Here is a 19,164-nt window from a genome sequence, read left to right on the forward strand (position 1 = left end):
CTCCCAGTTGTTGCAAAACTACAACTCCCAGCATGCCCTGACAGCCTTTGGGCATGCTAAGAGTTGTAGTTTTGCAACAGCTGGAGGCACACTGGTGAAACATGATGTGTATGCTGAATAGGCTAGAACAGTGTTTCCCAACCAGTGTACCTCCAGCTGTTGCAAATCTACAACTCCCAGCATGCCCAAAGTCTGTCAGGGCATGATGGGAGTTGTAGTTTTGCAACAGCTGGAGGCACACTGGTTTGTAAACACTAGCATACACACACAACAGGGACTACAACTCCCAGCATCTGTCATTCAGAAGTCTCCCCCCCCCCCCCCCTCCCCCCTCATATATAGGGGGAGATTTATCAAAACCTGTGCAGAGGAAAACTTGCACAGTTGCCCATAGCAACCAATCAGCTTTCTGCTTTCATTTTTATGAAGGCCTGTGAAAAATGAAAGAAGAAAGTTTTCCTCTGCACAGGTTTTGATAAATCTCCCCCATAGAGATCATTCCCAGTATGAGATTTATTCCCCTGCAGTCCATACATCCCCAGCCCATGCACCTTCTCATCCTCCCCTTCAGATAACACTTATCTTCTCTGTGAGGTCCTTCTCCTGTGCAGACCTGCGTCCTTAGAATACAGAGCAGGGGGGAGGGGAGGTGAGGAGCTGTGTACTCAGCTGGATGAGATGAGGGGGCGTGGCTTATTCCTCTCATGCAGACAGAGAGAAAAAAAAAGCTGTGACATCTTGTCCACAACAGACTCAGAACTGTGGACAACAGTAAAAGAAAACCCTCTGAACTACAGAACTTCCTGCCCAACAAACAGGTAAGAAAAACACACACATGCTGCCAAAACATATAACACATGTATATTGCAAAAAAACTAAACTTACAAAGAAGATGCCATATAGTCAAAAAAATTAACCACCGGAGTACCCCTTTAATGATTTAAATTTATTTCAATATTCTATAAAATAGGCAAATACCACTAGTATTTTTTAGGATCCATTATGCTTTTCCAATCTGTCCATGAAAACTTTAATCTCTGTATTATTGGGTATGTTGCCCAGAAAAAAAATCTGGATGACAATCGTAATGGGCAAGCAAGTAATTGACTCAGCCTTTGATGCTTAATTTTAGTAGACTTTAAACAGAAGAGGCACTGCAAGCTTGGTTGTGACAGCAACATATACACATTTCCAATGTTTTTGGGTATTCTCGCTAAAATCTATAGGGGCAATTTTGTTAAAACTGTCCAAGGGTACTTCATACGTGCAAGTGCTGCTGTCATTCAGTTCTTAAACTGCTCAGGTAAAATGAAGGTTATTGGTTGCTAAGGGTAACAGACAGGTTTTCTTTTATTTTTAATTTTTTTGGGACACGAAAAGGTAGATTTATGAAAACCTGTGTTGAGACCATAGCAGCCTATCAGATTTGCTGCTTTAATTTTTGAGAAGCCTTTTTTTTTGTTTTGTTTTATTTTGTTTTGTTTTTTTAAATAAATTTAAGCGATCTGATTGGATGCTATGGGCAACCTCTGCACAGGTTTGCTAAACCTTCCCCTATATATTAATTGAAAGCTGGCTGTTCTAATATGGCAAATATTCTGTTAATCCAGGCTCTATTCACTTAGCCAGATGCATAGTGCACAGTCCATTGGCCCAGCCCCAGTTTTTGCTCTCCATAACAAATACCGCTGTACCAGAGGTAGCTTGCCTTACAGGCCAGGATGACCTATTACACTCTATACACTACAACTCTGAACAATAGTAACCACACCACTTCTGGTGGAAAACAACCTGTTTTATTGAGCAGGGGACAGTGACAGTGTTTACTGCCTATAGTCACAAGGAATCCAGGGGTAATGTTGCAGCAAGACACAGTATCAAAAGTACATTATAAAAGCAAAACCAAATAGGATTTCAGAACAGTTTCTCCAGTTTGCTGCATTGCATAAATCTACTCACAGCACTCCTGTATTAGTGTGTCCGGAAGTTTTTTTTTTTATTCCAAGTTCAGATACAGCAAGGAGAAAGGCACAATGCTTTCAGCTCGGGCTCCAGGGGCTGCTGTCCCGTCACATGACGTTTCAGGAGACCACATTAACTATATTGTAACATACAAAATTATAAGGCCTGCAACCTTTTTTTTACAATAAAAGGCAAAAGCTTTTAACAAGAACACAGCAATTTACAGTATCAGAAGACATTACTCTGCAAGAAAAATACCAGATCAATCCCAGTGGATTCCTTGCATAGTCCACTGTTTACCTCTCACAGCCAAAGGATCATGACAAGGAGAAGGGAAAATGACTGCTTGGGTGCAACAAAAAATCTTTTTATATATATTTCACAGTTTGAAACAGGATAGAAATCAAAATATTATTTATATATAATCTTATATATATTTGTGTATATATTATACTATATATATGAAAACTTATATGGTGCTCATTCTGCTAGTACTGCCTGTAGTGTAGGTGGTGCTGGTCAAAATGGTGCTTACCTTTTTTTTTTTTTTAAGATGTACTTGCCCTCATTTGCTATGTGCAGATCTCCAGCACACCTGGCCTTGATTGTCACTGCACACGTGCAGAAATCTCAGCATTAATGGCTACTATAGTCACCTCGTTTGCTATTTGAGAAAGAGGAAAGGAAATTAAATAACTGTCTGGAGCCCTTGTAATATGTACGTAGAAATCATGAAAATATGCTACTTAAAGTATTCTATAATAAAATTATTCGATGTATAATAATAATGCAGAAATCAAACTTGGGTTGAGGGTGAAAAGCTATCCGGGTATCAGAATATTATATTTAAAGGGCTACTGTCATTATACAGAATTTTTGACTTGTTGCCCATACGTCAAAAGTTTTAATTGTGAGACCTGCTGCGTTTGCTAGTTATTTGCTGGGTAAGCAGTGCACTAATACAAGCATGTTTTGCTTGAATTAACCCTGACAGAAAGTTGTGTGGTCCTTTCCTTTTTAAAGTGGTGGTGTTGCAGCAGCTTCGAGCCTCTTCCCTGTCTCGGAGCCAAAAAAAATAAAAATAAACGTCCTCTATTGTCTGTGAGCTCATGTCTCCCCTCTGACCAGCCCCTAAAGCCTACATCACCATTCCCTGTCACATACACTTATACATATATATCCTTATTGGGACATTTAGGCAAAGAATATGTGTGTTTATACTAGGGATGTAAGAATTTTTTCTTTCATTTGCCGATACTGAATCGATTCAAAATATTTTTGAATCGATTCTTTTAGGGATGTGGAATTTGTATCTCCTGACACCCGGAACAGCATGTCCTGGGCATCAGGAGATAAAAGTTCCACATTTGTGGAGCCGGGCAGGCCGGATCTGACACGGCGTCGCTCTGGGTGTACGGAGCGGGCTCCGACTCGTGCCCGCTCCGTACTATGCGACCCCCGGCTGATTTCAGTAGCCGGGGGCCGCCGCTAATAGCCAGCATGCGGCGATCGCCGCGGCTGGCTATTAAAGGAGTACTCCGGTGCACACTTTTCTCATGTTATCCCGTCCGGGCTGCAAAATAAAAGAAAACGCACTTTATCTTACCTGCCAACGAGCCCCCGGAGCTCCGGTACAGGTGTTCGGTCCCCGGGCTGTATTCTTCTTACTTCCTGTTAGCCCGGCACGTCACACGGAGCTTCAGCCTATCACTGGCCGCAGCGATGTCCCGCCTCTGCTGGTGATAGGCTGAAGCTCCATGTGACGTGCCGGGCTAACAGGAAGTAAGAAGAATACAGCCCGGGGACCGAACACCTGTACCGGAGCTCCGGGGGCTCGTTGGCAGGTAAGATAAAGTGCGTTTTCTTTTATTTTGCAGCCCGGACGGGATAACATGAGAAAAGTGAGCACCGGAGTACTAGATCGCCGCTGTCAAAGCTGACAGCGGCGTCTATTGGGATCTATGAATGCTCCCAGGTGGGCGATGTATCGGGATATATCGCGATGTATCGTCACCTAGACAGTATCGCGATATATCGAATCGCCACACTGGTATCGCGATTCGAATCGAATCGCCAAATTCTTGGCGATTCACACCCCTAGTCTATACCATTCAGTCGTGTGCTGAACAATGGACAGAGGAGCAGACAGGAAATGTAATACAGCACATGCTACAAATTTACTTATTGTAGAGCAGTAGTGTGCTGTATAGTAAATGTTCTGCAACAGCTCTGTGTGGGGAACTGGCAGGAGTGCTGTTGGAGGGCTATGATAAAGATTTGAGGAAAAGCAATACATTCTGTGAATTGTAGTACTTAGCAGCTGCTCAAGCAGGAAGTTGTAAAAGGACAAGGTAGAGGAGAGGATTACATACTCGTAAATTTTTTTTTATTTTTAGTGATTTCAGAACAAGGGAAGACAGCTAAGTAATACTATATGCTTCTGCAGCATTTTTTATATACCGGTATTTTTATTTTTTATTTTTTTTTACTTACCATTCAGTTGTTTAAATGATTTTAAAATACAAGAGAAATTAGAGGGAGCAGGACTATTTGCCCTCATCCTGAAAGCTAACAGTTTACTAATCTAGTAGAGGTTATGTATTCTTTTTGTTGAGATTACTAGTGGTGGCTCACTGACTGCGCCAAGTTTTTTTTTTTAGTCTGTTTGTGTGCACCACCTTTAATTTTTTTGAACTCTAACTGAATATCAACTGGGGAGATTAACTGCTGTTCATGAAAAAGATGTAGAAATGCACCAGCGTTATGACCTGAATAAGCGTTATTTGAGTTACATGTATGCTGCAGGTTGGGGACAAAAACTAAAATATGAAAATGCCACTGTAATATATCTTAGTTACCTTTAACTTTGCTTCTTAATCTTATTTCAGCACTGGGTATATTTGCTACTAGTGTGTAGTATCCTGTGGTTAACCAGTGGATTCCTTGTGTTCTCTATAGCAAGTGATCTGTCTGCTGCATCCTCTGTCAGGTGTCACACAGCAGGATGATGCATTGACTGAAAAGAACCATCTCATTAGAAGCAGGAACAATGAGCAGGCATCTCACCATGGTGATTAGAAGTTTGGGATTTTTTTTCGAAGGTGCTAAAAATTGAGAAAAAATGAAAAATAATGCACACATTCTATAATCTGTCCAAAATAGCTTTTTCTAGAGTAAAACTAAAAAATTTAATATATTTAACAAACTAGTATAAATAATGATTCTATAACATGACCTCCTGGCACACAAATGTTTAAGCTGTATTACTCCTTTTACAGTATTTTGTTTTTAACTTTATGCTGTTCTCAGCCAATTGTTATCACATGGGGGTAACATGGGAGTTTATTAAAAATGGTGAGTATAGTCTTTTTTTTTTTTTTATCTGCTTTCTTTTCTCTTCATTTAACTATTCCGATCAATCAATACATATCAGTACATGCCACAAGCTTTCTGCTGTTAACATGGTTTTAAAGAGATCCCATGGCCTTTCCTTAACGGTCTGTTTTATTGAATGTTTGTTTATATTTCCCATGAAATCATTCATGAACAGCTTTTCTAATATCACTGTGTTGTTGTTCGTACTAGAAATAGAAACTGGTTGCTACTAGGTAAGGGTGTTCCTGCACAGTCTGATACTATCCACTCAGAGCTGACTGTGCCAGAAAGTTAGGGACACATTCTCAACTAGTAACACCCACTGGCTATTTCTATAAGAATAACAAATGAATGACACAACACATATCTAGAATTTATTTAATTGGGAATACAAGTGTTTACTATTACTGATCAGAAGAAGTAACCTGTCACCTTCATAAAGGTTATTTAGCAGAATATTCTATTTTCCTAAAAATTGGTTCACTTACTAATGTACTATATTCTATTAACGTGTCTATTTTCAGTTTGTCAGGTCACATGACCCAGAAAATTCCTGTAATTTTATATTTGATGATGCAGTGATTCAGCCTTGTGGTGGTCTCCCACCTCTGTCAGTGCATCAACATGACTGCTAGGAGGCTGGCATTGTGATATTGCTGGGTAAGCTAGTCCTGTTTTTCCTCAGTGCCATCTTTTATCCTGGAGCATACACACTGCAAATTCCAGGAGGCAACTATAAAGGCGTTAAGAGCAAGGAAGGTGGACCTGTAGTATCCAGAGCAAACAAACGGCAAATGCCACTCAATAGCAATATGGTCATGATCAACAGTAACGTTAAAACATGTACGTCAAGCAAGGAAGGGAAAGTAAAGAGGCATGCCAGACATGAGCAGCTCCGCTCCGCCTCCTAGACACTTGGCAGGGAAAATAAAAAGACCATTTCATTTTTTGAAGTTTGCCAGCCACCATCTGCTCCAGGAAAAGTAACCTTTTTTTTTATACCCTGACAGCTATCCAACTGTCTCAGTAGCAAATACACATTTGGACACACTGTATTGTATCTTTTCTCTTGGGTTGAAACTGAAGGGGAATTGCTGGATGACCCCAGAAGGGGGACACTTTGTAATCAGTCTGTAACAAGAAGGGATTGTCTAAAGTACATGGCATGAACAGTCCTTTACATGCTCAGCTGCATTTGTTGCCTTGATATCAGTGTGCTTCCTCACGGTCATTAGGGCTGTTGCACATGTACTAGCGCACATTGTGCATGTATGTTAGCCACTTACCAAATCTGTTACAATATAAGTTTGATAACATAACAAATTTCATTCCCCATTATTTGAGGGAACAAGTGTAATTGGTGTCCCCTATGTTGAGGTACTATTAACCTGAATTACCGCAAATTATGTCGTCCTCCTTGGCTAAACATACTCCTTGAGTAAAAATGCTAAAAGAACTAGTAAAAATAGTGGCTTAGTTTTATCATTCTGTCTGATTTAAAAACTGTTGGGTTTTGTCCGTAACCAACCACAGCTCAGCTTTCATATCGTAACTATTTCAAGTAAAATGAAAGTTGAGCTATGATTGGTTGTTATGGACATGTTGGACAGTTTTTATCTCAGACAATTATGGGCTATTATGTGCAACCCCTGGTAAGATTACGGGTGTTAAAACACCCTCCAGGTGTAAAAATTGTGTGTTGTATAGCAGCTTAATAATTTATTTTATACAGTAAAATTTGTTAGTAAAGGGGATCAGCAAATCCCAGTTGATAGGTCACCATGGCAACTGAAAATGTTGTGGTGGCGCCTTGAATTTTGTCAGCACTATTCAATTTTTGTATTTATTTATTTTTGATCAACACTTACCTCCTCTCTCGATCCCATGCTGATCTCCATTCTGCCTCCAGTTGGCGCTCCATTGTAACAGGAGCTGCAGCCATTCTGCGGCCTTTGCGTTCTAGGGCTGTCCTTTTCTCTGTGCCGCTGACTGGCATTACAGACACCACTCCTCCTATTCCTGCGGCTCCTACGGTCCATGAATTGTGCTCTCTAGGAACTCTTCTCAGCCGGAAGGGAAGATTGGCTTTTGTGCGGTCTGCTCCATGCCCTTCTTCCTGGGGCTCTTCCAGGGTACTGTGGGCTCCAGCGTGGAGAAGATGCTTCTATATGGGGACACCTCCCACTAACAATACAAGAAACCATGGTCAGATAATACTGCCAAAATGGAATATGGATCCCTCTTTAATATGTGGGATTCTTGTAAAAAGCGTATACTTTTTGTGCACCTAATTCTACAGTATAGCAATAATTCGTATGGCGCAAAAAATATTGAAACCTCAAATGATATGAGCCCCATTAAATTTTTCTCTCTTGATAACTTTTATTATTCCTGATACACAATAAAAATGCTGATGTGGAGACACGAATGACTGATCATATGATGTCACATAACGTCACGTGTGAAGTTCAACATTCAGGCTCCTTTTGCCCCACAGCACTTTCTTGTAGGTAATTTTATTTTAAGGCAAATAAGTGTTACACGGGTGTGTGGGAAAGCGAACGATCCTTATTTAGGACATGTGCATATTTTCTGCTGCAGATCTGCAGATTTTGCTACCTGTTGTAGTCAATGGGCCGCAAAATCTGCAGAAGAAAATATGCACATGTGAATGTACCCTTTTTGTTGTATATTTTCTACTGCTGCTTTAACTTGCTTAGGTAGCAATATCAACTGCACAAAATATGCAGCAGATTCTTTGTGTGAACGTACCCTTACAGTTAAAGTTAACATATTTCTGAATATGTAAAGAATTTCTTCTCTGTGTTGTCTGTTCTCAGATACTGGCATTAGACGTTTGATATGCTTTTAAAAGACCAAATATTGCTGAGATCCACAAATACATGACTCTATTGTATTACTAGTATCTCAGGGCTTTGTCTAGGTGACTTGAATTGTTGTAAACTGTGTGCCTTTGTCACTGCTAGTGTCCTGTGTCAGGATGCGATGAAGTGTCTCTTTCCGCAAAGCATTTATTTATGCCTGTTGTTTCTTTTAAGTCATGTCTATTGTATAGCTATTTAATGAGTTGTGTATCCACCAAGTTAGTCAAAGATCTGCCTGAAACATTTTTTTCTTCTCCTTTTCCCACCTCCCCCCTCCCAAACTCACTTTTTTGTTATGTATTGCCTTGCTAATCCTTGTGTTGAGCGGTATCAGACATCACCTTTCTTGGGGGCAGATAGTCCACTCTTCCGCTTTCTTTGTTCCTGCTCTGCTTTAATAGGAGAAGTCAACGGGGAGGACAAAAAGAGACTGAAAGTTGTATTTAATCAGGGTCAGAAGGGTGGTGTTCAGACTGACGGGCCCACAGGCAGACTGGCCTTTTATGCTTGCCGACACAGATGGCCCAGGAGCATTCATGGAAAGGCAGAGAATGCTTCCCAGTCGAGGCCATTGTAGGCCAGCATCGTTACACTTGATGAGGGTTACCAGGGGCAACAGACAAGTATCGCCAGAACCGTGTGATCACTAGCCTGCGCCATTGAAAGCTTTGAGTTAAAGCTCAACCTTTTGGTTGTCTGGAAAGTAAATGCTCATATATTGCATTAAGCATCTTTTATTAGATGTAATTTGTTTCTGCAACGCTTTGCAATCTGCTCTGCTTTTAGCAATAGAATTTTTTTTTTTTTTGGTGATTATGTGCACTATTTTACCACAAGTTTTTTTCCCAGACCCCTTATCTGAAAGATTAGTTAACGCTTGATAACTATCTGCCTCAGAGGGTTCTTATAAGTAATAGCTATCATTAACTACTTATTATGGTAGCTATGCTACATGAACATTTTTATTTTTGTCCTTGCCATCATTATCGTAACAACATGATTCTTATCTTATTCTAGTTATTCCACCTACACCTCTTAGCAGTGAAATGTTAAAACTCCTGTTGGTGGATGAAGTAAATGCCAATACATATAAATATATATATATAAATTATATTATGTAAAAACATTTTTATTCTGCTTACTGCATATTTTGCCTTTTGTGAATGGGTTTTGTTGCGTGTCCATTCTACAAGCTAACCCTTTCCGAATTTTGCCAGTCACACTATACATTTTCTCCAGACAGGGTATCCTCCACCTCCCCCCCACCCCCCTTTCTCTCTTGGGTGAAACAAAGGTTAACTGAAATTTCCTCTGTTCCATACCTGAACAAATCAGCAGTTTGTGAAGGAAATCCCATTGATGGCTTGCAAGAATGACAGACTCTATTTAAAGAACTCCCCCAACTGTGTGGCAGGCCAAGCATGCCATGAGTTTAACTCTTCCTGTGGTCGCCGTCATAACTTATAAAGAAGACCAAGTATAAAGTACACTCGTCATTAAAAACCTCCTTGAACTTGGACTGGCTTGTGATCCTTTTTATTTGTTTAGGTATCCCTGTAGTCTGGGCACCATGTTATGAAAACATTGTTATAATTCTGTTTTTTGTCTTTCCACATATGAAAGTTTAAACAAAGAATCTAAAAAAAAAAAAAGTCCTTAAACTTGGGGAGAAAAATGTACCAGCTGTAATACATAAGTATAAAAACTAGTACTAGTGGTATAAAAATACATACAAATTATGTTTCCATAATTTAGAAAAGTACTACAATTTTTGTTCTTTAATATTGCCTTTTAGGTATACAGAAACAATATAGGGATACAAAAGTATCTTGTTAATTTTATTTTGAGGAGTATAGGTTATTTCTGTAAGTGTAATAAAGTATATCATAGTTCCATAATATAGGGTATTTTTTACTTATTTAAAGGGAAGTAAAAAATCAATGTCCCCCCCCCCCCCCCCCCTGGATAAATTAGTTTCCTATATGACCAGACCAAAACTCGATGCCCACTTTATTTATGGGGGAAATGTTACTGTTTTTCTTTTTAAAGAGTAAAGGAGCTACAGCAAATACATTTTTATAAAATTTTTTATTTTGTTACCTTTCTTCTTAAGACCTACCGGTAGTTCTCCATCAACTAAATAATACATGTATTGAAATGTAAAGTGTTAGTAGAATAGGCTACTAGAGAATATTAACCGTTATACTGTGACTGAATAAAAGGGCCATTAGTTTAACAGCTAGTTTAAAAATGTGTGTGTAAACATATATAGATATAAAGACTATAAGAAGTGACTTCTATTATTGCTTCATCCCTCTTATGTGCAACTCTAGTGTAATTCTTTACATGGACACTGCCATTTCTTCACTTTAGCCCTCAATAGATGTGCATGGAATAAAAGCCCATTGATTAACAGAAGTTACTAACCAGCATAATCGCATAATAACTGACTCATTATCAATGGCTTCTCATTTTATGCATTTCATGAAAGAGCATTACTGAAAGGCTTAAAATTAGATACGCCCGGCCTCATCGTGCATATAAGAGAGAACAGACAAAACAGTTCAAAAACAGATTTCTGGATTTAAAGAAAAGGCGGGCGAAGCATTATAATAATTGTCTGGTTTTAATAGTCAATATGGAACTGTGACTCAGACATAAGGCAGTGTTGACAAATACTTATGTATAGTTTACATATAAAGCTGTTGTAGTAAAAGGGACTCGTTGGTACATAGACCTCTTCAGCGCACACACTATTGCCTTAGTTTGACAAACCAGATTTACAGCTTGACTTATAGTATGGCACAGTTTGTGGGAATTCTTATTTGAGACCATGGGAATTGTTTGGCTTTTATCACAGTTGATTATTTCAGTACCCACTCGATCCCAGTTGTAGTCTCATATGGAAACCTTCCAGTCCAGTTTTGAAACAAAGGTGTTTTAATTGAGTTGATCTGTGTAACTTTGTAGCTCCCATTGATTTACCATGTACTTTTCTGCAGTGATTACAAGAGGTCACTGCCCCCAATTTACACAGTATTGTGAATGTCTCTCTGGTGCATAATAATGCAAGCATGAAAAACAGATTTTTGGCAGGCGTGGGGCATTTAGCTGGGCATAACTGTCATAGCGTGCTCTGAATTTCCCTAAACTGAAAAGCGGCTTTTCTTTTCAGCCTATGAATCTGTAATACTGTATCTTACAGATCAATATTTATTTTATTTGTTCTTTCTTAATATTAATGAGTTAGCCATAAATCATACTGTAGTTTTATTTTTAGCTTTGTACTCTTGCTGTTTTAGGGCAATTTACCATAAAAAAACAATCTGTCCTGTACAGAGATTCTGTAAAATTGTCATGAAGCCAATACACTGTTTTGTTCCTGAAAGGGAGAGGCAGTCCACTGTTAACACTTAGATAAAGAAAACTGTAACTGTTGGGATGTTGTCTGGATTTTCGGGTTGACTTTTATTTCTATCTTCCATCTTCCCCAGTTGTTTAGATATCTTCTAATGATTTCTTATTTTTAAAATGAAGCGCCTTTATTATTATTTTCGTTCAGTGGAAGTTGATTGCAAAAATGTTCTATTTTTTTCAGTCAAATAGTATTCATGACCTCACTACTGATCTCAGCCCCCCCCCCCCCAAGCTAATCTCTATTTGTGCCTTCTTAGTTTCCTATTAAAACAGTTCCTAAATTTATTAATACCTAGATAACATTTAAAGGGATTTTCCCACCTCGCTCGCGTGGCTACACCATTTGCGTAACACCCATTAAAGCCATTAGGAGTTAGGCAAATTGCATACCTTCCCTGCTTTGGCATTTTAGACCACCTCCAGCACTACAAACAGGCCGCAGGATATATCAAGGTAGGACAACTCCTTTAAAGGCTTCAATCATGTCCTCTCTTTCCATCCTATATTCCAGACTATACGGTTCTCTTTTTATAATTCTAGTTATATATTTTGTCAGTGTCTTTATGTAGGTGAGGTCTTTAGAACTGAACCCAGTATTCCAGATGTGGTTTCACTAGAGCTTTATACAGTGGGTTCCCAACCTACTTCCTACTGGTATACCTCTAGTTGTGCAGCCGAGCATCCCTCCTTCTTTCCTGGCTGGCTGACTGTTCGCTCACTCATTTTGAGGCTGTCAGAAATCTTTTCCCCCTAAATCCTTTGCTAACACAGAACTGCCAAAAAGGATTTTTATATGTTTTTTTTTTCTTTTCATGTGTTTTTATTTTTTTATTTTTTAGCATTTAGAAAGGAACTATTTTATGCAGAAAAGCTATAAATTTTTTCCACTGAATATCAACCCCATTTTGTGTCAAACACAAGTCTTTACTTTAAAATTGCTAAATAAATGTCAAACGAACTTAGAGTTCCCTACAAGATGAAGATCTCTTTCACACATTTCCATACCAGTCTTCATATTGTTGAGAAGTACGGCCTTTTTTTTGGCAACTTGTGGCACAGCACTTGTAATCAATCTCTACGCAGAATACACACCATTGACAACTGTTTGATATCCATCCTACAGCCAACTGCAGTCTGAACTATCCAATTTTCAGTATGCCATCTGTGTGCTCTTTATGCAAAACCATATCATAGGCTTTGCTAAAATGCAGACAGGTGATATCCATGGCACCATCTTAACCCAACAATTTCTATGAGGTATGATCTGCCCTCAATAAAGCCAGGCCGGTTTTCGGTCCAACAAGTTGTTGGTATGTAGGCGGTCAATTTCTTTTAATTCTACAGGTGTCAAGCTAACTAGTCTGTACTTACCTGCTTCTCCTTTACTATCCTTCTAGTGGATAGGAACAATGTAACCTTTTCCAAGCTATCAAAAGGGATAGGCTAAACAAAGAAGTTAAGGATGAAGCAATCACAAATCTTCCTTCATGCTTTCTGGACCCATTACTTTATTTTAGTATTTATGGTAGAATATTCTCTAATAATCATAAGATAACACACACTTTAGTTGAAATAAAAATAGTAGTGTGCATGGTGTGCTATAATTTATCTAGATAAATTACCTAAAATAGTCTTCATATTTGGCATTTTTTCACAATCCAAAGCAGAAAGTTAAACTTATAGTGAGAGCAGTGACATTGGGTGTAAACATTCCAGTTTAAAAAAATCCTTCTGATTAGATTATGGTTATATTAATAAATATATATTAACAAATGTTTTTTTTTTTTTACCGTAAATAATTACTTGGTTTTTATTTGGTATGATAGTTAAGTGAACTAAACCAACAACTTTTTTTTCACCTGCAGATAATGATGAAGTGGACTGGTCGATTACTGAGAGGGATTCAGAGGTAGGATCACTCATTTTCTAATACAAAATTCCTTTTGCAAAGGTCCACATACATTAGTTTACAGGCACAGCTTTTCTCATATTTTTACTGTTGTAAAAAACCGGTGTGTAAACTTTGAGATAAGAGAAAATGGCCACTATGCATAATATATGGTGGACTGAAAATGGGGGGGAAGCTAAAAATGAAATAGCTGTCTCCTTTTTTTCGTAAATTCATCACTGTTTATATACTCTCATACAGTGTCTCCCAACTATTGTGCCCCCAGCTGTTGCAAAACTACCCGGCTGTTGCAAAACTATAGCGAGGCTGTCCAGACATGCTGGTAGTTGTAGTTTTGCAACAGCAGTAGTCACACTAGTTGGGAAACACTAATGTAATATATAATAAAGAGATAAACAAGTTAATAAAGAAGTATTCAGGTTTTACAACAATTGTATTTACAATAAATGAGCATTCCTGATTTTTTTTATTTAAAATAATAATATTGACAGCAAATAGGAAATTTCCTTCAAAAGTGAGTTTATTTTCTTGACTATGCATCCTGCAAGCTCCAGTTACATTGTACATAAGTCATAACACTACCCAGATTCTCAGTCTGTCTAAAACAAAAATAATGGCTCATTTTGAGAACCTAAGCTGTGATTGGCTTCTATGTGTTTTGGATAAAAGTTGGACACGTTTTGGTCTCTGACAGATTGAAAAATCTGGGCCATGTATATATTTTGAGAATCCCAGTCAATGCTAGTGAAGCATTGATATTATAATACGCATACCCAAAGAGCACAATTACATCCTTTTAAACCAGAGGCACTGGGGACAGATTTTTCAAAGCTGTCCAAAACAAAATAAGTCTTAGTTGCCTATAGCAACGAATCAGCGCTCAGCATTTCGTTAGAGGTGTCTCTGATGCAGAATTATGTAGCTGCACAAATTCCAATTTCTAGTTCTCCGCCCACACACCTGCCTTTCTGTTCTCTTTGATGCCAACGGGTTCCCAGCAAGACTTGAGAACCTATAATGTGAAATGGAACTTGAAAGAGAGACTGGTCTCTGGTACCTCTGCTGATCGCGGTGGGATCTCCAGTGTGCCGTAATTGGTTAGGTTGCAGGGGGATATTGGTGCCAGTACTTCTGGGTTGCGTCCATGGCTGTGGTCCAGCAGCGAGCGACTGCTTTTATGTTGAAATGTTCTCTCCTGGCTGTTAGAAGTGAAAAAGCATTGTGGATGATATGGTGTCCTGCACTGTGATGGTGTAATGCCATCAGCATGACCATCACCATGATAAATTCCTTAAATCCCTGTACTATTAATACAAAGAGCAAAGCTGCAGAGGTCCTGTTACTTGTTCACTGCTTTCTATATTGGAAGTGGAAACATCAGATAAACAGAAGAAGAACCGTAAGTCCGGATCCTCTACAGTACTTGGAGAAATTTTGGCCGAATTCCAAAAATGGAATATGTCTTTAGGAGACCTGGCAACACAAATGGGGGACTGTCTTAACCAACATAATGCTAATGTGTAAAAATCTTAATAAAATTAAAGACATTAGCCTTGACTTACTGAGATTGTTGGTTTTTTATTAGTGTTTGAATGTTGTTTCAGACTTGAAGGATTCCACTCTATTTACTATGGGTATTTACAGATATACAGGTCAGGAACATTTTCTGACCAGCTTTTTCTTGGTGGACATTTCCAGCCTTTTATTCACAGGATTTTCTGTTAAAGGGGTATTCTGGCTAAAGAAGTCTTATCCCCTACAATAGCAAATGAGGGCCAGAGTCTCTGGTATTAAAGGTAAAGTATCTCAGGTAGAGGCAAATGGCTCTAAAGCAAATGGAGACAGTGGTTAAGCATAATGATCAAATAAGAAACAAACTACAAGACCTCAGGGACAGGTTTAAACTATGCAATATTAGGTTTAAAGACTTCCCTTATAGGTACAGAGAGACACAGCTGACTTTGGGTGGTGCAGTTGCAGAGGGCCAACAATGGATACAGGTTTTTCCTAAGCTTCTGCGTTTGCTGGCAGACTGTTTCACTTTACTTAAAATGGTTATTTTTCCCGGAGAGATTACATTTCTTTAAACACAACTCAAAACATAATAATAAAGATAAATGATTTGGGGGAAAAAAAAATCTAAAATGATTTGCTTTCTGGCAGATAACCAGTAAGTACCCTTAGAGATTTGGATATATCTGGGTACCCTTAGAGATTTGGGTGGTGTCTTTGTTCCAATCTTTAGGTGTTGTTTTCTGGCCTCGCAACTTTGTATGTGTAATTTTTTCATCACTTAGTAAATAGGTTTGGATGGGGCTTTACAAACTTTTTTGGATTAATGAAGACTGGTACATTAGTACACAATTATTGAGATATATATATATATATATATATATATATATATATATATACCTGCTAACTTGCAAGTAGACTGTAATTCTTGTAATACTTATAACAATTCTATGTATATATATATATATATAATATAATATATATTACCCCACACTCACTCATGCTCTGGAGATTGCAGGGGGTCCAAGTGGTCTCACATGGCCAATGCGGTCACATTTTGCAGAAATATCCACGTGCAATACGCACTAAAAATTCTATGTTGTGTTAACACAGTCTGACAGTTTACATTTATAATGTGAATGGTATTTTTGCTGGTTTCTTAGATGAAGAAATGTTTATTTGAAAATAACAATTTTATCTGTTTAATCGGACATTAAATTCTTAATCTTTCACTTTTTTTCTCACATTTAGGCCCAGATCTCAAACTATACTCCATCACGGCGTTCCCGCCTCCGGTACTATTCAGAGGATAAAAATGTCATATGCAGGAATTGCAACTATCGTGGTCATCTGTCAAAAAATTGTCCTCAGCCTAAGGTAAATATTACCATAAGTGAACTGGATGTAAACTGCAAAAACAATGTTATTTTACTGCGATATTTCTTATGGAATCTTTTAACCAATGGACAAGTTTCTTAAAGGGGTACTGCCACCCTAGACATCTTATCCCCTATCCAAAGGATAGGGAATAAGATGTCTGATCGCGGGGGTCCCGCTGCTGGGGACCCCCGCATTATTGCATGCGGCACCCACCTGTTTTTTCACCGGAACCGCTGGAGGGTCTGAGTCACGACTCGGAAGTCCGTGACGTCAGGACTCCGCCCCCGTGTGACGGCACTCCCGTCCCCTCAATGAAAGTCTATGGGAGGGGGCGTGACGCGATCAGACATCTTATCCCCTATCCTTTGGATAGGGGATAAGATGTCTAGGGTAGGAGTACCCCTTTAATGATATGATTGCTATTTCCTTGAAATAGCATTGGTAACAATCAGTGTTTCTTTAACAATATGTTTATGTTCATACATAGGAGTAATGTCATCTTATATAAAAAAAAGTTTTACAAAGTGCAGTTACATGAGTTACAGAGAAAAATAAATGAAACTATTAATATCACTAATCATTCAGGAAATACGATACCACTATATATATATTTATATAATATTTTGTAATATAAATTTATTTAAAAAATGTGTATATTTTTAGGTAAAAAGGATGCTCGATTTTCCCCGCAGCTATTGCCTGTGTGTCTCCGTGCAGAGACGAAATACAGGAAGTGTGGGTTGGACAAGCAGGGCTCTGCGCACTGAGGCTCTATGACACACTCCCTACTCACACAGCAGGCTGATTGACAAGCCAGGAGTCTGCACAGAGCCCTGCTTGTCCTTCCCAAACTTCCTGTATTTTGTCCCACCTGAGACACTCAGTCAATAGCTGCAGGGACAAGACTGTATTTTTGGGGTGAAAAAATGCTAATTGTATATTACATTGTATTTTACAAATATACATATAATGTAAAAAATTATCAAATAAGAAACAAATGACCCACAAAATTTGTAACGCAATTTCTCCTGAGTACGGAAATACCCCATATGTGGACGTAAAATGCTCTGCGGGCGCACAGCAGGGCTCAGGAGTGAGAGCACCATGTACATTTGAGGTAATTTACACTGGGGTGGCTCATCGTTACAACGGTTCTGACATAAGTACAAAAAAAAAACACCCACATGTGACCCCATTTTGGAAACTACACCCTGCACTGAATGTAACAAGGGGTATAGTGAGCCTTAACACCCCACAGGTGTTTGAAGAATTTTTGTAAAATTTGGATGTGAAAATGAAAAATTTTAATTTCTTCACAATTTTAATTCCCCCCCCCCCCCCCCCCCACACACACACACACACACACACACACACACACACACACACACACACACACACACACGCACACGCACACACACACGTGACCCCATTTTGGAAACTACACCCCTTACAGAATTCAGTGAGCATTTTCGCCCCTTCTGGTGTCTGACAGACTTTTGGAACAGTGGTCCATGAAAATTAAAAATTTTCTTTTTCATTTGCAAAGCCCACTGTTCCAAAGATCTTTCAAACGCCAGTGGGTTGTAAATGCTCACTGCACCGATTGTTACATTCGGTGAGGGGTGTAGTTTCTAAAATAGTCACATGTGGGCGGGGGGGGTCCACTGTTCTGGCACCATGGGGGCTTTTTAAACGCACATGGCCCCTGACTTAAATTTCCGTCAAATTCTCTCTCAAACAGCTCAATGGCGCTCCTTCTTTTCTGAGCATTGTAGTTCGCCCGCACAGCACTTTACATCCACACATGGGGTATTTCCATAATCAGAAGAAACGGGGTTACAAATTTTGGCGGGCATTTACTCCTATTACCTCTTGTAAAACTGTGAAATTTGGGGGAAAACCACCATTTTAGAGAAAAAAAAAATGTAATTTACAGTTCCAAATTTTACGAAAAGTCATCAAACACCTGTAAGGTTTTAAGGCTCATTGTACCCCTTATTACATTCCTTGAGGGGTGTAGTTTCCAAAATAGTATGCCATGTGGGGGGGTTTGCTGTTCACACCTTTTAAGCCCTGTAAAAATTCAAAAACTGGGTGTACAAGAACATGTGAGTGTAAAAAACGAAGGTTTTTCACTTTCTCTTTCACTTTGCTGCAGTTTTTATAATGGGGTCATTTATGGGGTATTTCTAATATGAAGGCCCTTCAAATTCACTTAAAAAAATTAAAAACCAGAATTTTTCAGGGACCAGTTCAGTTTGTATTTTTTATTTTTTTAATCTCATGTCTTCTAAAAGTAAAAACATGTCAACTTTATGATGCAAACATGAAGTAGACATATTGTATATGTAAATAAATATATAATTTATTTGGTATGTCTATTTTCCTTACAAGCGGAGAGCTTCAAAGTAAAAAAAAATGCAAAACTTTCAAATTTTTCATGAAATTTTGGAATTTTTCACCAAGAAATGATGCAAGTATAAGCGAAAATTTACCAATAGGGTAAAGTAGAAATATGTCACTAAAAACATTCTCTGAATCAAATTCATATGTAAAAGCATCCCAGAGTTATTAATGCTTAAAGTGACAGTGGTCAGATGTGCAAAAACGCTCTGGTCCTTAAGGTGTGTTAAAAGCAGTGTTGCCTTTAGCTGTTGCTGTTGCATCATGGGAGTTGTAATTTTGGAATAGCTGAAGGCTGTAGTGGTGCAATGAGGATCTCCT

General features: G+C 38.7%; 1 protein-coding gene across 1 annotated transcript in view; it reads left to right on the forward strand.

Annotated features, from left to right (window-relative positions):
- The window catches only part of ZCCHC7 (zinc finger CCHC-type containing 7), a 280,450-nt gene that overhangs the window by 120,234 nt on the left and 141,052 nt on the right, over nt 1-19,164 (forward strand). The window contains exons 3-4 of the mRNA XM_056518293.1: nt 13,505-13,548; nt 16,312-16,437. Of these exons, the coding sequence (XP_056374268.1) occupies nt 13,505-13,548; nt 16,312-16,437 (170 nt within the window). The remainder of the gene's footprint in view (nt 1-13,504; nt 13,549-16,311; nt 16,438-19,164) is intronic.

The sequence above is a fragment of the Hyla sarda genome, chromosome 1 (genome assembly GCF_029499605.1).
Source record: "Hyla sarda isolate aHylSar1 chromosome 1, aHylSar1.hap1, whole genome shotgun sequence".
Taxonomy (NCBI): domain Eukaryota; kingdom Metazoa; phylum Chordata; class Amphibia; order Anura; family Hylidae; genus Hyla; species Hyla sarda.